Source organism: Poecile atricapillus, chromosome Z, assembly GCF_030490865.1.
Source record: "Poecile atricapillus isolate bPoeAtr1 chromosome Z, bPoeAtr1.hap1, whole genome shotgun sequence".
Classification (NCBI taxonomy): domain Eukaryota; kingdom Metazoa; phylum Chordata; class Aves; order Passeriformes; family Paridae; genus Poecile; species Poecile atricapillus.
The window spans coordinates 113,644,295-113,668,105 of NC_081289.1; the positions used below are offsets into that span (position 1 = coordinate 113,644,295).

Sequence of the window (23,811 nt, forward strand, 5' to 3'; positions counted from 1 at the left end):
CTCTTAAGTCCATGCAGTTATCTGAAACAGCATTTTCTAATTCCTTGCTGACTTACTCAGATATTTAATTTGTTCTCTCGTTTAATGAATCTGAAAACTTTAAATCTAGGAGAAATGCATTAATAAACTTTTATTTTCACACATAGCAATTTTTTTTTAATAATTTACATTTCTTTTTAGTCCAGAAGAAAGTAGTTCTGCAGTTACTAATGGTTCCTTACGAATGTGGAAGGTGACATTTATGCACCCACATGTACACATTCTGTCTATTAAATCCCAACTCTCTAGCAAAGAGTAACGGTGAGTTCAGGTCTCTCTTGCTCAGGAACAGGTTAGGACAAACATTATTTTTGGGTCTTCCAGGTGGTGGCATGAGCATGAAGAATACTTATTCTAAATTACATCTGAGGAAAGGCAAATATATTGAGTTTTGATATGTGCCACTGGAAGGCACAAATGATTTTAAGAAACTTTTGTCAGTCAGAGATTGAATGACACATCTGTCTTCAACAATACAAAAGTTCCACTTACTGGAAAGCCTGATACATACTGAAACTACACAGAACCTGGCCACTTGCAAGTTATAATCTAACTCTATAATCTGTCATCTAATTATTAAATGCAACTGTAAAGAAGTTCAGAACGTTAGTTTAGAAGCCTAGTTGAACATTACAGATACAAATATATCTCCAGCTCTGGAAACTGTTCTGTGATCAAGAAAATCAGTTGACAGAATTTCCCAGAATGCAAATCCAGCTCTGCAGAATTTTTTTTCACTCCAGCTTTCTTTTGTTTTAAAGCACACATAGCAGTAAGATGTATATATAGTTTTTAAGTATATATAACAATGAAATGTTTCAGCAGCACTCCTGATTATTTTTTATAACATAAAATTTGGCATTTATACACATTTGCATGGTCTTCATTTAAGCAAGCACTTCTCGTTCTGAATGTGCTGGTAATAGTGTGACATTGAAACTGGGAGCAGACCATAAAACAATAAAAATTTGTGTTCAGTTACACACAAAATGTTTCAAGAATGCTCACCAGAAAATTACTTCTGTTCAGAGAAGCAAGATGTAGCGATCCCCAAATCTTACAGGAATAAATATTATTGCAACTCAATTTGAAAGTCTAAAACATTTTTAGACAGATGAGTGTTGTAGGAAAGTTAGTGGGGAGCAGACTTAATCAAGGAGGTCACAAATACAGTGGAGTTGAAGAATACTGATTTTAAACATTACTGGCTCTAGGTGTTCCTCCCTGCTTTTTCAAGGGGCTTGGACCAAAGGAGCATCAGAGGTCCCTTCCAACCTCAACCAAATTCAGTGGTTATAAATTCATCCTGGGGATGGAACACAATCCAGTCATTGAAATTTACCTAGGACTGTCAATTTTAAGAGCATAAATTGTAATTGCTCCTCATTAATCAAACACAAAAAGAACAATCAGATGCTGAACTTTTTTTTACAGCAATCTCTTTCTTTTCACTTCACACAATGCTTTAATGTATACAGGATGTCACTATTATTTATGACATCAACATCCTACAACACATACTACTGATATGGCAGAAGCAAATGGTAGGAGTGCTTTTAATCCAAAACCATCTGTGAGAGGAGACCCCTGCTCCAGCACTAAGACAAGACTTTTCAAGAAGCTTCATGAAAACTTCAGATGCATGAATTCCCAGATAACTTGCTACAAGTCACAAGCTAAAACTATATTCAAACAGTTGGCTTGGAAAAAGGATGCTTTTAGGCTGAAGTTGTTGGACTAGGAAGAAAATGTGCAAGAGTACCCCAATACTGTTATCAAATATAACTTTCAATGTACAGATTATTTTAAGCCTAAATATTTCTAAAAATCTCTTTTTATTACAGCTTTTGACAATTTAAAACAGTATCCTTATCTAGAAAATCCCTGAGAGCACTTTAACAGTCTTTGAGTGCAAAATCAATTTTTTTAAAATATCAGGTGTTAGTCATGTCATAAGAGAACTAGGTATTTTAAACTTTAGATCTTTGTTCAATTATAAAAATGGCCTCTGATGATTTGGAGTGGAAGAAGGCCTTTATGACCTGTTCAGTTGTCTCATCTGTAATATGAGGGTATGCATAAAAAGCATTGGCTTTGGCTACAGGTCGGTGAAGATGAGAAACTGAAGTTGAGAGTAAAAATAAAATGAACTAAGTTGATGTTGTTTATCAAAACTAGTGAACATCAGTGCAAAAGAGCAACATTTAAGCCCTGCTTTCTTTCTCCATATTAATCTTTAAAAGCACTGAGTACACTTAAGCTTAGGACAGTTCTCCAGGGAACATGTAAACCCATTTTTTTCTAACATTCCATGCACTTTTGAATAACCAATCATTGTCTAGTTCAGTACATAATTTATATAACCAGTAATTTTCAGGTGGATAGTGCTATACATGCTGTAAAACTGCATTTGCATGTATTTCTTCCTGTAAATCTACAAGACTGAAAGACTTCAATCTGCTGGAGTACTTTAAATAAAGTGAAAAATGGCTAAAACTGACAAATTGCATAACAATCTTCAAGAAAGTGGAAACACAAAAAGAAAATCAATCTTTTAAAAAAATTAATTTATGACATTCAAAGGTTATTCAAACCTCAGTGCTCATTGAAGTTATAGCAGAAACATACAATAAATACACATATCAGCAATGCATATTAGCAGAAGACCTCTCATCAAAGTGTTAATGCATTTATCATACATTATAAAAAAGGCCTTTTAAACTCCCACTTAAAACACTATACATGTTGTCTCCTTTGTCCTTAGTGTTTGGCCATTGAGAACACAGTTTAAAAAAATTATTTGGATTATGAGTTACAAATTGTAGTGAATGAAAATTTCCATATAAAGTTTTACACTATTCTAAAGTTACAAATAAAATACCAAATTATTAAAAACCAGTTTGTTTATGTTTGTATCAATGCTATTACATTATCTCAGGACTTATTTGGCCTGCTGCTATCATAGAACTGCATCTCATGTTTGGAAGGAACAAACCTAAAGGAAGGAGACCTTACGGTGAAATGATGCTTAATAAAAGGTGCCAAAAAGACTAACAGCCTGACAACATAAGCATTGACTTTGTAACATCCGATGAAGCAGTCAGAGTAACAAGACCATCTACTTTACACAACATACTTTAAAAACCAAAGATGTACAGAAAAGTTGAAACTCATGTTTGACTGCTCGGTTCTTCCTTCAGGAATTCTTCAACTAAACACAGTGCATGTAGCAAATTACCCCAGGACTACAATACAAAAAGATAAAAAAGAGCAAGAGAAGGAATAATGAATGAACTTCAGAAGAATGCAAGATTAACACTGGCAGACTAAATTAACAAACTGCTTACATGAGAATCTGAAAAGATTGAAAATTTCATTTATGGTACAGAGTTTGGCTGAAGTGGAATTCAGGCAAGAGCAGCTGGTGTGAAAGCAAAAGTCCATGGAATGAAGTTCCATATGCCTGTCATTACTGCCTTGCTTTCAACAGACATAAATAAGACTCATTAAAATGAGTCCAGAAAACAAAACATACATCAATTACTTTTTGTTTTCATAAACAAGATTTCAGGATAATTATTGTATCTTTAAAGAACTATATTTGGAGAAGTAATTATTACAGTGATTTTCCCCCATACATCTGAGCACTTGAAAACCCATCCTGGCTGCCTTGACCCACAGTCCAAAATGTCTAGTGGCATCAGTGAAGGATATAAATACAGCAGCTTCCCTGGCATGGGGGAAAAAACCTCAAGGGAAACAGTATTCAGCAAAATTGCACTTTTGCAGCTGTTTGGCACTTCTTTAATGATCTATTCTCCTTGTATCTCATTTCAACACTAAACTTTTTGTTCAGTTCCATTCAAGCATGGCATGCACAATTTAAAGGTGCCAAAAAGCAGGTCAGTTTTGTTACAACTTTTTTTTTCCCCCAACGAAAGCTGACTCGGTGCCACACACGGGGCCTAACTCTATCCCCTTCGCTTCAATAACAATTACTTTACCCTGTAGGTCTCAGCAGATAGCCCAAGGGAATGAAGCTCTAAATAAAAGGCTAGATTCTCTGCAAGAGGTAATGACATGACTTCCTACAAGAAAATTGAAAAGGGAGCATTGAAATTGACAGCGATGGAAGAGAAAGTGCTTCTTCTGGAAACCACAGTGGATGGACGTAACAACAATTGCCATGAAAATTATTACAAAGTGTAAGACTTTCAGAAATTACCTCAATCTTTTAGAAACTGATAAATTAGGACAAATGTGTTTAGTTGGTATGACCAGGCAGAAAGCATCCTGAGAATTTTATAGCAAAGGAGCTAGCTACCTGCAGCCTTGACTATTTAGAAGTAACTCTGGACTATGCAACAAAATTGTCAATTAACAAAATTAAGTAAATACAGTTTTTTATAGGCCAGTAATGTTTATATACAAAGAAAGACCATTCTCACTGCCTATTGCACAAAGTCAAGCACAGTTGAATGCAAAACATAAAGGAGTAACAATTCCTGTCCCAAAGAACGTGTAGCTTAAGCTAAAAATGGGGGAAATGTTACCACTACATTGTATTTTTCCCATCCTCTTACACAGTCTCGATTCAAAGTATTTAAGTTTGTGAGGAGGGGTCAGCATTTTTAAGGAAGTGGTTTTAGTGAGAAAGAAATGGAAACTGAAATAAGTTTCAGGCTGGTATCCTGTCTTCTTTCCAGTGTATATCAGGTTTTTTTGCAGAGTATATTCTAGACAGTGATGAAAGAGAGAGCAGGGTAGTCCCTATAAGGCCTACATTTAAGTGAGTTTGATGTGAAAATCTACCAAATGCAAGCATAATGCTTTACCACAGATGAGAAGAACCAAACAGCAGCAGTCTTACTCTAAAATATGATAGCATCCCATTACACATTCAGTCTTGAGGAAAAAGAAGAGACTAAAAATTCTCATTGAAATTCAGTAGAAAAAGACAAGTGAAATACAAGTTGTCTGAATCTTGATGACATTGCCTTTGGTCTATTGAAGTGACATCTGGAACCAGAAAAAACATATAAATGTTGAAGTATGGAATTCTGTTTTCCACAACCAAGTATCTATTAGTAAAATAAATTTTAAAAAGCAGTATTTCTCATTTCCTCATCCCTTAAAATTACATACTATTCCTTATATCTAACTTATGGATATCTTATATAAACAAAATAATTTTTATAAATAAATGTTACCTAAACACTAAGTCTAAATTGCCTAAAATCTATTGATTTACTATAGGTGAATGTGTAGGAGAACGATTTAAGGAGGGGAGATAAGCAGATATTAATCTATCAGATTACTAACTAGAAAAACCTAAAGTAACTTCACATGGGTTGTGAGGTAAATGTGAGAACTGAAAAACTCTTCTCTTTGAAATGCTGTCCACAAACTGCCCAACATAAGTAACTAATTTAACTATTTGCCAACATACTAACTTACTGAAAATTAGAATATTATTTTTCATTGCTTCAAAAAGTGCTCACTTAACTAAGACAAATTTCAATTACTTTTAGGAAAGAAATATGCTTTACTTGTGAAAAAAATACTGACTTAGTTTTAACCGCTGTAGAAAAAGTCTGGCACTGACTCCAAGAGAAAAAAATGATCACCCCACAAAATCTGGGCTCAGTATAGACATTTCCTTAAATATTTTGACTAGAGCTTGAAGTGGTATAGATTTTTCCCTTCCAGCCACAAGAAGCAGCTTTTTAATTGCATATTAAAACATTTTCAAACTGAAGTAAATGTTTTTCATATGGATAGAAGGAGGAAATGTCCACTTTTTATTTTCCACGCAAAAAGCTGAGCATACTCTATGCTCTAGTTGCCATTTACTAGGACAGATGAAGGTCTCTTCTGGCAGGTTTAGTTAATATGACAACTGCAATTGTGTGGCTCACGCATTAATACTCACTACTGAGATCTAATCCCGCTATCAGATTTTAGGTGAATGCTCAAGTCTAAAGAGCATAGGGGCTAGAAAACTGCAAAGTTTTGTGAAACACCTGCTTAATTTCTTCTGTTTTTCTTAAGAATGCTCATGGTAGCAATTCAATTTAATTCAACATAAGTATTTAATCCTACATAAAGCAATATTTTGTTGTTTTTTAAGGAAATTCTGAAGTATACCTGTTTGGTTGGATCAAAAATTAATTTTTTCACTTTGGCTTCCAATTAATTACACAAATTCATGATGCCAATACAGGAAAAAGCAATAGTCAATTTCGCTAGAGAATGTAATTATCAAGAAAAGTTGAACTGCCGTCCTCAAATTCATTGCTACACCCTTAATCTAATGTTAACTGCCACAGATAGGATGGACAGGTGTCTTCCCTTCATTCTGCCTAAACTCAGATGTTAATGAAATAACTAATTTATTCTATACACTCTTAAACAACATTAAAAAAACCTCAACAACATGCAAATGGTTAGATTTTTAATCAGACTTGCATTTATGCTATGAAAATGTTTACTTGGAAATTTCAGCGACAACAGCTTTTGTTCCAAAATATGAGGAGGAAATTTAAAGAACACAGTACATCCAATACCAAATCTCACGAGCACATACATTAGCATTCCCCTTTCCAAAGCAAATGTCTGACGGAAGTGGCATCATCACTGAGCTTGACAATTTGCTATCCTTAAGGATTACTATTATATTAATATTTTTTTCACAAAGTTTGCTTTTAACCACCATAATCTGAGGAAGAAGAAATAAAATTATTCCTATCATCTCTGAATATTTAGTTCTACAGAAATGGATTTACAGCTGAAGAAAACTCTGGGTGGGAAAAAGTGATTGTGTTTGTCTGGCTTTTTGGCATTTGTCATATGAGATATTAGCTCAGATCAGAAAGGTATAACCACCAAACAACACAAGCTAAATATTGGTGGATGAGTAAGACTCCCCTATACTGAAGTCTGGCCTCTTCTGCACAAGAGGTCAAGAAGCTAAGTGAGAAAGCTGTTCACTTGGAACAAGAGGTTGAAAAAGTTGAGTAATGCATCTGGTCCAGGCAGCTGGACAGGCAAGCTACAGATTGAGATGCAATGTGAGCTCTGGGTGGGAGCCTGAGGCAAAAGGCTGTGAACTGCCAAACTTTAGGATAACAAGGGGCATGAATATGGGTGACAGCAGCCAGGTGAATGGACATTGACAGACACATCAGGAGCTGGGAACTGCCTATCTTCTGGATCCTAACTGAAAGGCCTAAATTACGTTAGTCCATCCTAACTTAAAAAGAGAAAAGAGTAATATTTTTCAAACTACCTTTCATGTTAATTTATTACTATTTCTGTTATCCATTTTTCAGAGTTGGACCACAACTTGCAGTTAGGTAATTTTTGAGTAAGTGTGCCTATGAATGTTGGTAACATAGAAATCATTTGAATAGCTTACAAACTCAAGAAACTACAGATGATTTCTACTGTTTTTGCCTTCAATAGCTTACAAACTTTAGAAAGTACGGATGCTTTCTACTGTTTTGACCTTCTTGTAGTTCAGAAACAAGGAAAGCAACCTGAAAAGAAACTTCTGCTGGCATGTCCAAGAATGGAAGGTGATTATGACAGTCAATGGCAAAATATGACTATATAAAGAAAGGTACACTGGATATACTTATTAACATTTTAATAATAAATTAAAGAGTAGAAGCCATTTCCAAAACAAACCTTAAAAAAGTTCTTCAGAAAGGGTGTAGTTAAACTGCAGAAGACCTTTCCAGAAGCCATGTGAAAATGCTTACCTTTACATGGGTTCAAAGAGAAATAAGACAATAAATGGGTGTTGAACACAAAAATATAAATTTTTTTTTCAGAAGATCTGTCAATTTAAATGGTGAAGGCTGGGAAAAATTCTGGAGACATTTTAGCATTGTTTCTTGTACTCTTTTTTTTTTTTGTCTTTTTCCCTGCCCAGTCTGTTTTTAAGCAGGAACAACTAGTTTACTGCTATTCTATATGCCCTCTAGGCATTAGATGCTTATTCAGTCCCACAGTCTATTTCTCAAAGGAGTAAAATTTGCAGCAAGTCTCATGTGGAATACGGCAGAAAAAATCAAGCATCTAGGATAGTGACCTTCACCAAGGTACAGACAAACATAACATTTTGACATGTAGGAGAATCTCTGCTCAAAACCCAGTCCTGTGGTCTTTGCAAGCATGTGTAAAAACTTTAGAATTTAAACTTCAACTTGTAATTTTTCACTTGTACAATATTAACCAAAAACCAAAAATATTTGAGATTGGAAAACTGCATGGAGAGAAAGTCTGGCACTATCTATACACGGTGGCAATGGCAGGAGGCTTTGCTCTCTGATCTCTCCCTTTAGTTTTTGTCAATTAAGATGAGGCAGAAAGAGGGGGATATCAACAGGTGCTGGTACTGGAGAAGAACAATCTGCCTCTTAACAGAGAGAAATCAGAACTAAAATACAGTCTTCAGGCATTAAATGTACATTGTAAATTTCCCCACACAGGTGGAAGAGATTATTCTTCCCTCCTGATCTTTAGTTTAGAACTGCTCTTTTATCAAAAAAGATGTTGAAGCAATCCAGAGGAATCTCAAATTCTATCAACGTTCCAGGAGGATAAACAAATTTTTCTCATTCCATGGATATAATCTTCTTAAAAGCCATAGATCCAATCCTTTGCAGGTACACTTGCCAACATGCAGGCTGTGTACCCTTACGATTCAGGTTTATAGAATAGTTCCACATTCATCTTATTTCCATTAATTAGAGCACTCTCTAGCTGTCTCGTTCTCTCCTCACCCCCTAATTTCTTACCATCTTTTTGCATTTAACAGGAGGAGATCAAAAATGAGAGAAGAGACCATAATGAAGGGAGAGTTCTAAAATAGTATAACAACTGAGTACTGCAATGGACAAGTATTGAGCGCCCTACTTAAAGCATATTAGTTCTGGGACACCTATAGCAAAGATTTTATGAATCCCAAGAATTTGTGCTTTGCATATTGGAATCTGTGATCCTAGGATACTAGCAACACATGTCACTAGACAAGCAATCAATTCAGTAAATGAAAAATCAAGACAACCTCTTCAAAATAGCTTACCATGACTCCTGTAAAATAACAATGTAAAAAAAAGAATTTGCAGGTAATAACATATGTGGATTTATAACCCAAGATTAATACAACCCTTTCCACCAAAAAAATAAATAAATAAATAAATAATTGACAAAAGCCACTAACAACAAAACACCACCAAAAAATACCCCAACAAAACCCCCAGCCAAAATTAATTAGCAATCAGTTGTTAGAATCTGGTAAAACAAAACAGTCTGACATTTAATCCTTTCAAAACTTATCCTCTTCAGACTTCAGCAGTATAGCATTTGGGATGCTATCCCAGTCCACTTCTTCAGTAAGTGTGGAAAAAAGAGAACAGCCTGTTTTTTATGCCTAGTTTTATATTCTGAAAGGTTTACTGTATTTTACTTAATCCTTAAGTTGCATATTCATTGCTATATTTTTGTCTAACTGCTGTCACTTGTATTGTCAAGCAGAAGGGCAAATCAGGGTCAACTTATATAAGCAGAATGAATCTGAAAAATCTTCATCAGTCTTTATTTCAAGGCATTATGCAAAGAAAACTTGACATTAAGAGAGCCGTAACTGACAGCAAATGATATCAATCAGCAAATCACTAAGCCATAATAAACTCACTCAAGTTGTAGATAACCCTTCTTCTTCCAGGTCTTTAACTACAAGGCCCATCAAAATGCAGTATTTGGGCAGAAATATCTCCCACAATTCCATTACAAAAATCTTGTATTAATATGGTGCAATATTTGATAATTTTTTCTTACTCTGTAAGCAATTAATAAGAGTAACAAGGAGACATGTTTTATAAGAATGGACTACTAAGCAGTTAAGCAAAAAAAAGACTAAATAGAAGTTTCAGCATTTGAAGAAAGTTTTGGTTTTTTTAATATACGAAAATAGTCTAATTCTGTTTCTTCTTCTTAAACATTTGTGTAATAAAGTCTATTGCCTCATTAACTTCTATTGCTTAGGCTCACTTGCTCAGCATTTTTTTAGTTTTTGAAATTAAAAGAACCAGAACAAAAAATGTAAGACTCCAGACAATTCCAATATTTCATGGTTTTCATGAATTTGTAACTCACACAATTACCAACAATTAAACATCTATGCTTCTTAATGGACTTGTCTGAGTAACAATGGTACACACTGCACACTCTCTAAAAAACAGTCCCAAATTTACACAGCTGCTCTCTGTGAAAACTATTCCTGAAGATGCTGTGCACAGATAAATCCATGTAGTTCTGAAAGACATGATTTCTGAATTAAAAATAGCTGCCTAACAAGGTGCTGTGAGAACTGTATCTGATATCTTCTGTGATTAAATGATGCTTTATTTTTCAATTACAGCTATTAGGAGTCTGCTCTTGACTGAGGCTTTGGATACATATTGAAATCACCATGACTCTAAAGTAATTTTTCTCATGAAAGGATAGTGAGTAGCAAACAGGAAAGATGCAGCAACCTGCTAGGCAGGTGAAAAAAAAGTCCCATGATTACAAGCAGAAGCAAAACTAAGTAAATAAACTTAATGAATTAAGATCATATTTTACACAGTTCTTAAAGAGCACTCTTGCATACTAGCACAGATAACTCCTAAGACATCACCCAAATGCAACAGATATAAATATATGAAAAAGTCTAAGTGGACAGATAGTTACATGATTGCTTGATAGGGCCAAAAAAGAAAACTCCATTGAGAAAGGTTACTGAAAGGTTAAATGATTATATACTAACCTTGGTATTCAAGATAATCCAGATAATCAACATCTTAGCTGAAAATTTTTTACAAAACTGATACTGCTTATGAAGGGGCTGGACAAGAGTCAGTAGTGTCACAGGGATAAAGAGAGCTTCAGTAATTGATTAAGCGGTGATTACAGATACTGACTTTGATATTAATGGTCCATAAGGCCAAGACTTGGCTGGAGTGCAAACAGTGTCCCAGTTAACTACAACACTCTCTGAGAAGGTTCTTCACGTAATCTGTCCTAATTTAGTAGAATGAATAAAGGCAAGTTAAGAAATAAAAAATGCAAGGGTTGCTGAAAAAGAGAGGGAAAGAGGCTAATGATAAGGAGCAGAGAAATGAGGAAAGGAGAGAAGGCCTGTAGGGGATAGGGAAGAAAATACTGCTAACAGAAATGCTGTGAAGACGCAAGGAAGCTGAGCAGTTAAGTGGTGGAAAGGAGAAGCAGTGTGAAATTCAAATTTCAGAAGGCAAATTTTCAACATCACTGGCATTTAAGAGATGTCTCATTTTTTAAAGTTCTAAATAGTATTATCCTAATATACATTAATCTTATGTTTTAAAGTAATTATATTGAATAACACTAAAATGCTTCTAAATATTTAGAAGCATGATACAACATATCTGGAGACATGACTCCAGATACCAGCTGAACACTTCCAAGAAGATTAAATTAGACTTCTCCACTTTACAGCTCTTCAATCTGGTTATTCAGACTTTACTTAGTTGTCAATCATTGCTTAAATCCTACATCAACTTTATATTTTTTAGATTGTAGTTCACAAAAGGTCAGGTTTGCAAGAGGTGTTGCCCCACTCTAATGCTTTTGAGACATTTACTTATCTACATGTATTTCAACTCAAAATGCAAGTGTAAAGTACCAGCAGAGTAATAAAGAATCACATTTCTCTTTAATGCTTGTGGTCAGTCCAGAAGCACTACATTTTGACACTAGGTAAGAAAGCAGTCTTTTTGGAGAGCTGCAGAAGAAATTAGTCCTTTTGGAGGGGGGAAGGCAGCCCAGCTGCTGTTGATGGCACCTGCTGAACTCCTGGACAATGAAGACCCAGTTTTACCTGACAAGAAACAGGAATCTGATTCCAAAGGAGGCAGCATTCTGGCCTCTATAATACAATTGATAGCTCCTTCTCTGGCGAAAGAGTGTAAGTAAAAATAAAACACTGCAAGAGTGTCCATGATGTGTCTTTATATCTCCCTAAAAGACATTTCTTCGTTCTGAAGTATTAAGAGAAAAAAAATTTTTTTTTTCTTTTACAAGCCATGTTTATGGCTTGTAAAAAGCTTTTTTAAGAAAAAACTTTAAAACACAAGTACAAGATTTAAAATTCTAGTAATACAGTTTTTAAGCAGCTGCTCCATGATTAATTCATCTCATTAAGTCCTCTTACCAGAACTGATTTATGTTTGAAAGACAAGCCCTATGCAGAAGATAAGATCTGATGACAGAATTATAATGTTACCTTTGAAATCACTTGCTTCCTCAATTTGGTAAGAACTTTTTTATTGACAAGTGAACACAGAAATGAGAAAGTGTTTATTATTTTGAGGAAAATTATCAGCAGAATTATGCATATCTTTCACCATGTAAGCTATCAAGCATAAATCTAAAATTAATAAACAAGTGAAAATAAATACAAATTAGGAAGCTCCTAAAAATACATTTATGTTTGTCCAATTAATTAGAAAAAGTGGACCTACAGCACAATTAGATAATGCATGACTAAATCATGCATGAATGCAAAAATGGTATGAATCTACTTCTTCGTAAATTTATAATGATTATATGCTAACACTGAAAATATGTCACTACTTGACTGTATTACTATTCAAACTTTAAGTCTTCATTTTACTACTGCACTTTTCATTTTAAATTTCCTCAAAACACCTAATAGGAACTAAAAAGAAGTACATATAAATCCCATGTGGACTTCCTAAGGCTGCATGAACAAATGCTGAAGATAGAGGGAGCAAGCTGGGACAGGTGGAAGGGAAAGCCAGAGGTACAGAAAGCCTGATTCAGAGCAAGCAAGATTGAGCAGCAAAGAGGCACAGGAAGCAGGAGAATGAGACCCAGGTAGAGCAGCAGGCAGAGACTGAAGGAAAGCTCAGGAGTAGGTAGGGCAGAGAGAGCAGGCATGCAGGGAGAGGGAAAGCAAGGGCACTAGAGAGTGGGTACACGTGGTGCATGTGCACACAGCAGGAAGTGCACAGACAGGACTGCATGCATGCAGTGGAGAGTGTGCCGAGATGGTAAGGCAGTAGACCATGACAGCATGTGAGAGTGACAAAAACAAGGGAGGCAAGACTCAGTGAAAACTTACCATCTCAAACCCACCCGAAGGAGAAAATCACAGAATCATTATTGTTGGAAAAGACCTCCAAGACCATAAACCTTTGACCGAACACCACCACACCAATAAACTATAGCACTAAGTGCTACGTCCAGCTGCTCCTTGAACTCTTCCAAGGATGATGACTCTACCATATTCCTGGTAAATCCATTTCAATGCCCTAGCACCTTCCTGATGCCCAACATGAAACTCCCCAGGCACAGTTTGAGCCTATGTCCTCTTATCCTGTTGCCAGTTGCCTGGAAGAGACTGACTGAAACCTGACTACAACCTCCTTTCAGGTAGCTGTAGAGAGCAATGAGATGCTATTGGAGGCTGGGACTTTTTGAGTTTTTTCTTTCTTTCAGGAAATTTTCTCCTATATGTCGCCTAAGAGATGGTAACGATGATACTTGGGAGACAGAGGATGTGGCTGGGAGGAGGAGGGAGAAGGGTGCAGTTTGCTGCTGTCTCTTGGCTGAGGGGCTTTCTCCTGGCAAGAGCCGAGAAGCTGCGAGATTTTGGCTGGGGGTGAGGGGCTGGGCCCGTGCCTCGCTCTCTCTCCCGGGATCCGAGTGGGCAGGAGTGGTTTTGGTGCCGGACTGTCAACTGAGGCCAAAGGATTCGCTGCCACTGCAGAGCTTTTGTCCTTCACCTTATCATGGGTGAGCGTCTGCTCGCAAGAGCAGCTGTTGAACTGGGACCTTTCCAACACTAGACCTCACTGGTAATGGGACCCTGACCCCCGATCCCCCTGCAGGGAGACTGTCCCGGCTGCTTGCAGTAGCTGCCTGCGGCAACCCGCCCGCCGCTGCCCAGCCCCGCTGCTTTCTGCCGCTGCTTTGGGGTTTTTGTTACATTTTAACGCGACACCCCGTGCCCGCTCGGGCTCCCGCGGCTCTTGGCACGGCTGGGGAGTCTTTGCTACCCTTTGCTGCCCACCCGGGTGTGGCCGCCTCCGCTGGTCCGGCCGGCTGCTCCGAGGCTCTGCCGCAGCCCATCTCGCCCTGCGGAGGGGCTCTGGGCCCTGCTGTCCCCGGGTGTGCAAAGGGACCCTTCCCATGGCCGCCCCGCCCCGCCCCGCCCGGCGGGAGCAGCAGCGCCCCTGCCGGCCGTGCCCGGAGCTGCAGTGAGGGGAGAGCGCCCGCGGCCCGGAGGCTGGGCCGGGCCTTGTGCTCGGCTTGGGCCGGCGCCACAGCTGCTGTTGCTTGTTTGTCTTGTTATACAGATATAGTAATAAAAAAATGCTATTCCTTTTGCCATACCTTTGCTTGAAAGCTCCGTAATTTCAAAGTCGTAATAATTCGGAAGGAAGTGGAACATTCTCCATTCCAAGGGAGGTTTCTGCCTTCCTTGGCAGACACCTGACCTTTAAACCAGGACAGCCTTCTTTTCCCCAAGCTAAACAACACCGGCTCCTTTAGCCACTCCTCATAGGACCTGTGCTCCAGACCCTTCATCAGCTCTGGTGCCTTTCTGTGGACATACTCCAGCCCCTAAATCTCGATTCTGTAGTGACTGAGGGAGGGGCCCAGGACTGGACACGGCACTTGAGGTGTGGCCTCCATCAGTGCCGAGCACAGAGGGACAATCCCTGTCCTGGCCCTGCTGGTACAGGCCAGGATGCCATTGGCCTTCTTGGTCACCTGGGCATTGCTGGCTCATGTGAAGCCACTGTCAACCAGCACCCCCAGATCCTTTTCTGGTTCCTTTTCTGTGTTCAACTAGTATCTGGAATCATGTCTTCAGACAGCTTGGATCATGCCGATAAATATTTAGAAGTAATTTTATCAAAAATCAAGTATAATTCCTTTAAAACATAACATTAATATATGTGTCTGAGGTACCTAAATTTGCAGCAAGAAGTTTCATACCAGTTTCTACCCTTTTATGTCTACCTCTCCAAACAGAAGAAACCTAAACTGATAATATCCCAGTGCTTAATTACTTATACATAAACATTTACATCTCATCAGATTTATTTATTTATTTATTTATGGGATTTATGAATTGTCTTTAGGTAAGAAGGCTTGGCATTAGTATCAATTACATATTTGATGTAAAAGTACTTGTGACAATTCAGAACTAGTTGAGTTGTCTTGAGACAATTAGAAAAGTGAATGCCCACTTTTTGTGCGCTATAAAACTATTTCAGAAGAGAGTGTTAATGTTATTAAGTAACCTTATCCTCATTCTAAAGATGTAACACAACTGAACTTAGTATTTTATAAAGAGCTGATGACCTTTACTAGTTAATTTAAATAATCATCTGCCAGGCAAGACTACTAGAACTGGCAATACCATGTCATTTTAGCTGCCTTTACAACCCTGTATCCTGTATTCATATAAGGCTTCACATATGATTCCACTTTTTGTCTCCAGTAGGAACATCATGGCATGGCCCAAACAGCACACCTTCAACACTGTGTTCATTGCATTCCAGGGGTTTGAAAACAATACTATAATTTTTCACTTTCAAACTTAAGTAACTAACAGCACAACTTTGTGACATAACATTCTTCACAGCAACTAAACATCAGGTTAGATTTTTTCAAGGCTATAGCTGCCATATTTTAATCTTAGAGACATTACACATTTTTCATTATTTATGCAACTGAAGTGACATTTTCGAACTACTATAGTAATTCTGCTGCAGTCATAAGAATTTAACAAATGCCTACAAATTAAGTAATACTTTCACTACTTGCATGGGGCTTTAGAAGATGCTTAGTACAAGGATATGCTTGTTGAGTAACTTAACATTTCAACCTACAACATAACTTTGCAATTTAGGAGCCATTTCATAAAGTACAGGTTTTGGAGAAGATACACAGAATGGTGTGTCCAAATATTTAATTTCATTATCTAGAGGTCGAAACTAGAGGGTACAATTCTTTAAAAGATGCACACTACTTCCATATGATGAGGAAGTGCTACACTCAGACCAATTTTACAATAATTACTGGTCTCAGCCCCTACTACAAACTGCATGCATGAATAATAAAAATAGAACAGTGTCATCTTCTGTCAGTACTCAACAGTTCTGATAGCCAGTGCTTCATCCCTATAACACTGTCTAATTTAAGAGCTTAATTTTTCATGCAACTTTAAAAAATATACCATCAAATACCAATGAATTTAGACTTGGGAAAAAACTCCCAATGTCTAAATCTTGCAGATAATAAGGCCTTTAACTGAGTTGTACTTATCACAGACTAACTACAGCAGTTCTAGAGGACATGCAGGCAAACAATCCCACTGGCTTTAAAGAGAAGTGTCCATAAAGTGATTACTCACAGTTTCCTCATTCAAGATTACAGGATTGCTCTTAATGTAGTTTTGCATGAAATGAACATCAATTAGCTGACTCCCAGCTATAAAAGGAACATTTTATAAGAAAATCTCTACAATGTGCTTAGAAAGTTATCAAAAAGCACTGTGTAACTAGAGATAGAGTAATTAGAGATAGGGAGAGGAAGAGGGAGAGAAGGGGAACGAATAGAAGCAAAAGGGAAAAGTAGAATGAGAAGGAGGAAAGGAACTTCACAGTGATACAAACTGAACCACTGGAGCTGTTTGTGGACACAGAGAGTAACCAAGTGTAACTGAAGCTGGTAAACAAAAAGTAGGTTTACACCACTGCACTACCAGTGCAGCACATACATTACAGTGGATTAGGTATAGTGCAAGTAAGTACTCTGTACAAATGTGAAATGTAACTTTTTATACTACTGTTTCTGTTCTTAGAAATAATGATGGAATAGGCTGGCTTGGAAATGCTTCTGCAATCACTAGAAGGTCAAAAAAGAGCAGAAGCTGGGATGAAACGAAGAAGCAGAAGCAGGTATCACCAAACAGGCTCCCGAATTAGGAGTAGTAGTATTTAAAAGCTGGTGATTTCTGTGACAGCTTCTTAGAAAAAAGATGCACCTGTGGAGCTTTTTGTGCAGCTTTAAGAGTGATCATTACTGTATGGGGAAGCATTTGCAACATACCCTCTGCCAGAGACATACAGCTGTGCTTACTACAGTGCACAGGAATCTCACAGTTACCATAATTACTACTTTATTATGGAAACATATAAATAAACACATAATTTAAATATTTTCATATTGAAAGACATGCATGTAAAAGGGTAACAGTGAGAAATTTCCAGTTTAGAATCTGCCTTTCTTGAATGCTTGGTTTTGTGATGCTGTTCCTGCAATTGTATCCTGTGTGTAGAACTGAAAATCTACAATAAATTAAAAAAGGTTACTACAGAAAAGTATACCTTTTATATCAGGCAATATTAGGCAATTTATATTAGGCAAATATTAGGCAATATTTGCATTTCCTAATATCCTTGCACTTCACTTGACTACCTTTACTCTCTCTCTGATTCAGATAGAAGAGCACAGTGAAAGAAGTATGTACTTACTCTGCCTTTTGTTCTCTCATTGGGAAAATGAAATATTCTGCTTTTAACAAGAATGTATTCTGCACAGCTACAAAGACTAAGGCATAGTTTGTATAGAAGGAGACATAAACTTAGAAATAATAAGGAGGCATTGCACAGAATCCATTTTCAGAGCTGAAGATGTGTACATTTTCAGTGGTTTTCTCATCTTTTCCCCAGTTTCCTCCTAATAAAACTAGTATTTTGAAACATATAAGTATTTAAACCTACATAAACAAAATAGCTCCTATACTGAAATATTCCAAATAGCAGTTCCTTTTAAATTATGAAAGATAATTTAAATGCTAAATGCTAAAGATCATTTTTAATTCTAAAACTGAAATATGAAAAAATATGATACTGACCAAGTAGCAGCATAAAAATCTTGTCTTTCTTTACCCCCCATTTTTAATTTCTATTTGTCTTGCTTAAATTAAGCAGAGGAAAGGGGGGCAGGATTGAGTAATATTAATTTTCAAATATAGAATTTGTGCTTTTCCATGTAAGTTTCTTGTCAGATATTTAATATTATAGTTTTAATTAATACCTAATTAAAAGTTCACATGATCTCTGAAATACCACATCCAACAGTATATATGAAAATTATTTCTCTTTCAACTGTTGACTACAATAGTTTTGAAGCATTTTCCTCTTCACGCACTCAGAGCAGTCTAGCTTCTTGTTCTCAGTTGCAAAAAATGAAAACAAGAAACAGGATTATTTTAGACTCTAACCTGAAATGCTGCAGCCTCTGGCCTGCCCTTCAGCCCTTCCTCTGAAAAGGTCTCCAGGTGCAGTTTGGGTAGCTCCAGGGTGAAGTCATTCGTGGCTGCTGCAGTACACGGCAGCAAGGCCTGATCTCTGACCTAAAGGGAAGAAAACAGCATCAATGGTAATTCCCCTTCAGACACATTAACTGGGATGAACTGGGTCCCCTTGAGCCCACTGAGTGGACTTGCATTGATCGCTGGACCTGAAATCCATGAATAAATTTAGGACTAATTGATTTTTCGTTGCAAATAAATCTCTAATTCAGAGTGCTGGGAGAGAATGTTAAGAAGAAAAAGCATCTTCCCCTGGTCTGAAATGAGAAGAAAAAGACACTAAGGGCTCTGTAGCCCAGCTGGCATATACATTTCACAGATCTGTCGCCTGTAAAAACCTCATAAGGAAAGAAACAGTAATTGTACTTCCAACTGAAACAAACATGAGCTGTGAAATTAAAAAGTTCATGTGATCCTATCGGTGAGAAGCTGGCATGTGAGTTCTGTCTACTCTGGTGTAAGCCCTCCAGAGTAAGGTTCATGTAGAAACATCTCAGTCAAAATTCAGAATAAATGAAAAATCCACAATTAAAGCAAAATTAACTAAGCTGTAGCTTTAGGGGGGGAAGAAAGGGAGGAAGAAAGAAATGCTTGCTTTTTGCGGACTCGGTGTAAGACTTAACGCACTGAGTGGTATTAATGGACTCTAGCGCGGTTTCCAGGGATGGGGCAGGCCCGGGTTTGCACAAAGTGTGTCCGGCGGTGTCCGGGCCGTGTCCGGCGGTGTCCGGGCCGTGTCGGGCAGCCGGACGCGCTCAGCCCGAGCCGCCCGGCGACCCGCGCGCCGTTGGTGTCGCAGTGCCACCTGCCGGCCGCCTGCGGCAGCGCAGCCCGCGCTTTTGTCCTCGGGCACGGCGCGGCACAGCGGGAAGGCCGGAGCGCTCCGGGAAGCGCAGCGCTGCCCTGCCTGTCGCAACATGTCGCGCCTCTGTCCGCCGGCACGGACAGCCTGTGGAACGTACTTAACGCGCACCTGCCACAGCCACACCACCGCCTATGTTCGCGCACCGTACCGTGCCACGCACCCGTATTTCATTCTATTTAATACAAAATTTACAATGTCTGCCTCCAGGAGATCCCAGTAGTCAGATTATATTCTAATACAGATGGATAGACACACATACAAATATATGTTAGTACAAACGAATAGATTAAACCCATTCATTTGGCATACACTGTATCTGTTGAGTAGCAAGAGTGAGTACTGCAAAAATAATTTACTGTTTTAATGACCTAATACACAGTCTAATACTAAGACATATACTGAATATATACTCTAACATATACTGGATGTATTACAAATACATATAAATCAATAGATATACCATTTACTAAGTACTTTTTAAAAAATGTCAGTTTTTTATTAGAGGCTGCCTTGCCCACAAGAATGCACTGAACATTAATTAAAACATAAATCTATTAATTTTAAATCCTATATTATTTTTCTGTAACCACTTCCAAAATTAGAGTCTTGTAAAATGTTGATTATGAGTGAACAGATTTCAAATAATAGTAGAGCCTTTGAAATCTGCTGTGATTGAAAGAAACATGGGAAAATCTACTGATACAAAGAAGAAGAGATTTTATTTTATTCGTTCCTCTGTTCTGTGGGAATAGGGAGCCCTACATTTCCCAAGTTGACCTAAAGAATTCCTGTCAATACCTGTGGCTGCCAAACATATGCACTATGATGCAATTTTTATAACAGGAAAGGTCCTCTACACATTTTTTGCACACATAGTGCACTAGGTTCAGGATATACAGTCCTATGGAACAAACATACTCTCTAGAGTGTTCTGTCAGCATGTGTAATTCTGGTCAGATGTTAACCTTGCTGAATATAACAAAATACATTGCTTTAAATACACACACATGCACGCGCGCGCACACACACACACACACACACACACACGCACACACTTGATTTACATTTTTATAGCTTATATATACACACCAACTTTTCAGTGTCTTTGCTGCCAGTATGCACACAGATAAAAGAAAACATTAATGTGGATTAAGGTACTAAGAATTTATCAACATCAAACCACCAGTGTTTTGCCTTCTACCCTTCTGAACCGTAGTCAATAGATCTAAATATTTTACTGCACCCTGGCCAATTCATTGTTTGATGTTTAAAATCTCAAACAGAATCAAAGAAAATTTATTAAATTTCAGCCCCCAAATGAGATACTATTAGCTTTGAAAGTCAAGTTTAACTGCGATATTGATGATTCTCTTTTTTCTGTGACAAAATTCACGAGGGAAATCCCTATGTCAAAGTACAAAAGCAGATTGCTAATACTAGGGGGAAAAAAACAATGTATAAGCAATGTAGGTATAATATATACACAATACAGACAGTAGAAGTCCTTTTAACCCTATTAGTTTCAAACTCTCTATTTCGGTATTGAGGTCTGACACTCACTGAACAATAAAATAGAAACCTTACTTTTTAAATGGCTGCATTGTGGTAAACAAATGCCATTAATACCACTGCATCAGAAAAGTATGTATTAGCTTCTTAAAGAGTGTGATTTTTGATATAACGATTCACAATTAAAAAAAAAAAAAAAGCTTTTTTTTGTGTTTGTAAATACTTAGACTGCAGAGAGTACATCTCATTATCAGTATGCGTACTGAGAAACTGAAAATCAAGATGGACTTTCCCTTTGAAAAATACTCATGATGATTCAGGAAAAAATTTAAGTACAGAATACTGGGTGTATGCTGTACAAATATCACTATATTGTTTCACTAGAAGTGAAAACATTCCAAGTTGCCTACCTATTCAAGGACTGGAAAGCTATAATGGCCATGCCTGCATGGAATCATGTTGGAGAGACCAGATTTGTATGAAATCTTAGTAAAGAACTAATTCAATAACTTATGTCTATTGGCTTTTTGAGATCCAGAAACAAAACAACAGGAGTTGGGAAACTGTACTTATTTCCTCATTCTCTAATGCAAGAAAAACAATATGCACATACAAACTTGCATTACAGAACTACGAGGCAATGGTAAAATGGGTGATTTCATTTCCTTTTTAAAAGAGTTTTTTTGGAAGCTCAGTAGACAGAAGAACCATCTTATGCAATTAAGCTTTAAAATACAATTTTCAGAGCTTTTTTGTATTTAATGACATTTTTTTCCCCTCTATATGAAATCTAAAGCAAGACCATTTTGTCTGAAAGGTCTCCTGAGGCTGGAGAGCTTTATGTTAAAATCTAAAACACCTAATCAGCTAATCAGGCTTATTGCAATGATCAAAAATGTCTAAAACCAGTTTCACTTCCCTATGCTCTAAAATTAATATAGAGAAAAATTATATAAATTTATATTTATCCAACGTTAGTGGTTTTGGCCATTTCTGATTTTGGTAAACATATTTTTAGCTGAGACTGTGAAAAGTTACAAGAATGATTTTATACAGAGTAAATTATCATGACAGCATGCTTCTAAATACGATCATTACATTTTTCTTTTAGTTTGGACATATATAAATACTATCTGAAAACAGATAGTATTTGCCTGAAAACAGGCAAAATCACAGATGGATCCACACTCTTCTACAATACTCATAGCATTTTAAAGTAAAGGAGAAGAGTGACTTATGACAGTGTTTAACTTTTTAATTAATTAGGAGAGCAACAAAGAAGACAACACTATAGCCACTCAATTTAAAATCAATAAAGTACTCATTAATTCAGATCAAAGCTGAAACTGAATAATAAACTGAAGTTACGTTATTGACTGAACCAAGGTCTAGAATTTGATGGGCTAATTCTGCATGTCCAAAAATGAACTTTAAAATTTTCTGCTGCTCAAGGTAATAATAGTTTTGTCTACAGTCCACTCCAGCTCTCACTTTGGTTTTTCTAAGCACAGTTTGATGTGGTATATCCAGTTATGCCAATAGAGGCATGGTACTAAACACTAGCAAGTTGCAAATGGTATTAGAATGTGCTCAGCCCTTCCTAATGACTTTTCCCAGTTGCTATTTGACTGGTACAACAAACCTGAGATTTTAATCTTTATTTTGCTCCTAACTAAATGCTTTCTTATGGTGAAAAAAAATAAAATTATTTATATATATAAACTTCACAATGTAAGCTATATGCAAGAACACTTTGTAAGTTCAAAGTTCACCAACCCTATACTAAAAAAATACTTATTTTTGGGCTCATTTTTCTTTAATTTCCTACTCATTTTAAATAGCACATCACCTGCAATTTAAAGAACAGAACAAGATTTGATGAGAAGTGAATTGAAAACAGTGCTTTAATTTGTTTGTCTTTGAGATGACCATATTGCTTATATAACAGAAGCTGCAAAGACAGAAATCATTCTAAAAGAGCAAAATGGTTTCTACCACACTGCTATGTGTTCTGCATGTGACATATAGTAGACAAAAAATGAGTTTAGAACTTTGTAAGTAGAAGAAAGCAGTTTGAATGTAAATCTTAGTCTTACCCACAGTCTTGCAAGTATGTGGGTGATTTAGCTTCATAGTGTCAATACCTCCATGGCAGCATATACACTGGGGGCCATATTACACAGATTAAGAATACACTCATCTACTGGACACAGTCCTTTGCCATGGGAAGCATTTTACCAGAAATAAGTTACATAGTAGCTGCTTTGAGTAGGCAAGTCTTTGTTATAGTGTTGTACAAATGATCATAGAACTAAGAAGAATAATAAAAAAATTATATACATTGTTGGAGAGAATTAAAACTTCAAGAACACTTCCTATTTTTCCTCATGTTTAGTATGAATTGTTAAAAGTTTTCTTACTCTATATTAAAAATACATGTGAATATACAGGAAGGAAGTTGCACCAACAATAATAATACTGAATAGTCTTGATAGCAGTAGTTCTTCAAGTTGCTGATACAGATTCTTTTCCTCATTATACATTCATATACTTTGGGCTCTCTAGTGATCAACCTAGAGTGTTATTCATTTAAGGGAATACAGACCCCAAATGATTTGCTGCAGGATTTGACAGAAGAATATCCAAAGAAGTACATCCCACAGCACCCCGTCAGATCATAGTCAATGTGTTAATATTGGTTGCTCCTAATACCAGTCTGAGTCTGCTCTGAAAGTAAGGAAATTACTACAAAAAGTGTATATTCATCTTACTGAATGAGGGCCTGTATAATTTAAGATACAATATTTTCTATCAGGATGTTTCAACAATCAAGGATTTTAGCACTCCAGAAGTAAAGAGACTGCCTGTGACAAGACTGTGCATCTTAAACTGAAGTCACTTATAATCAACCACCTAAAAACTGGAGAATTATAGACACAATTAGAGAGAAAATGAA

At 36.9% G+C, this 23,811-nt stretch overlaps 1 protein-coding gene across 1 annotated transcript in view; it reads right to left on the reverse strand.

Moving 5' to 3' along the window:
- CCDC171 (coiled-coil domain containing 171) overlaps positions 1-23,811 on the reverse strand; it is a 155,518-nt gene that overhangs the window by 23,974 nt on the left and 107,733 nt on the right. Inside the window, exon 24 of the mRNA XM_058827369.1 lies at positions 18,392-18,523. Within this exon, the coding sequence (XP_058683352.1) occupies positions 18,392-18,523 (132 nt within the window). The remainder of the gene's footprint in view (positions 1-18,391; positions 18,524-23,811) is intronic.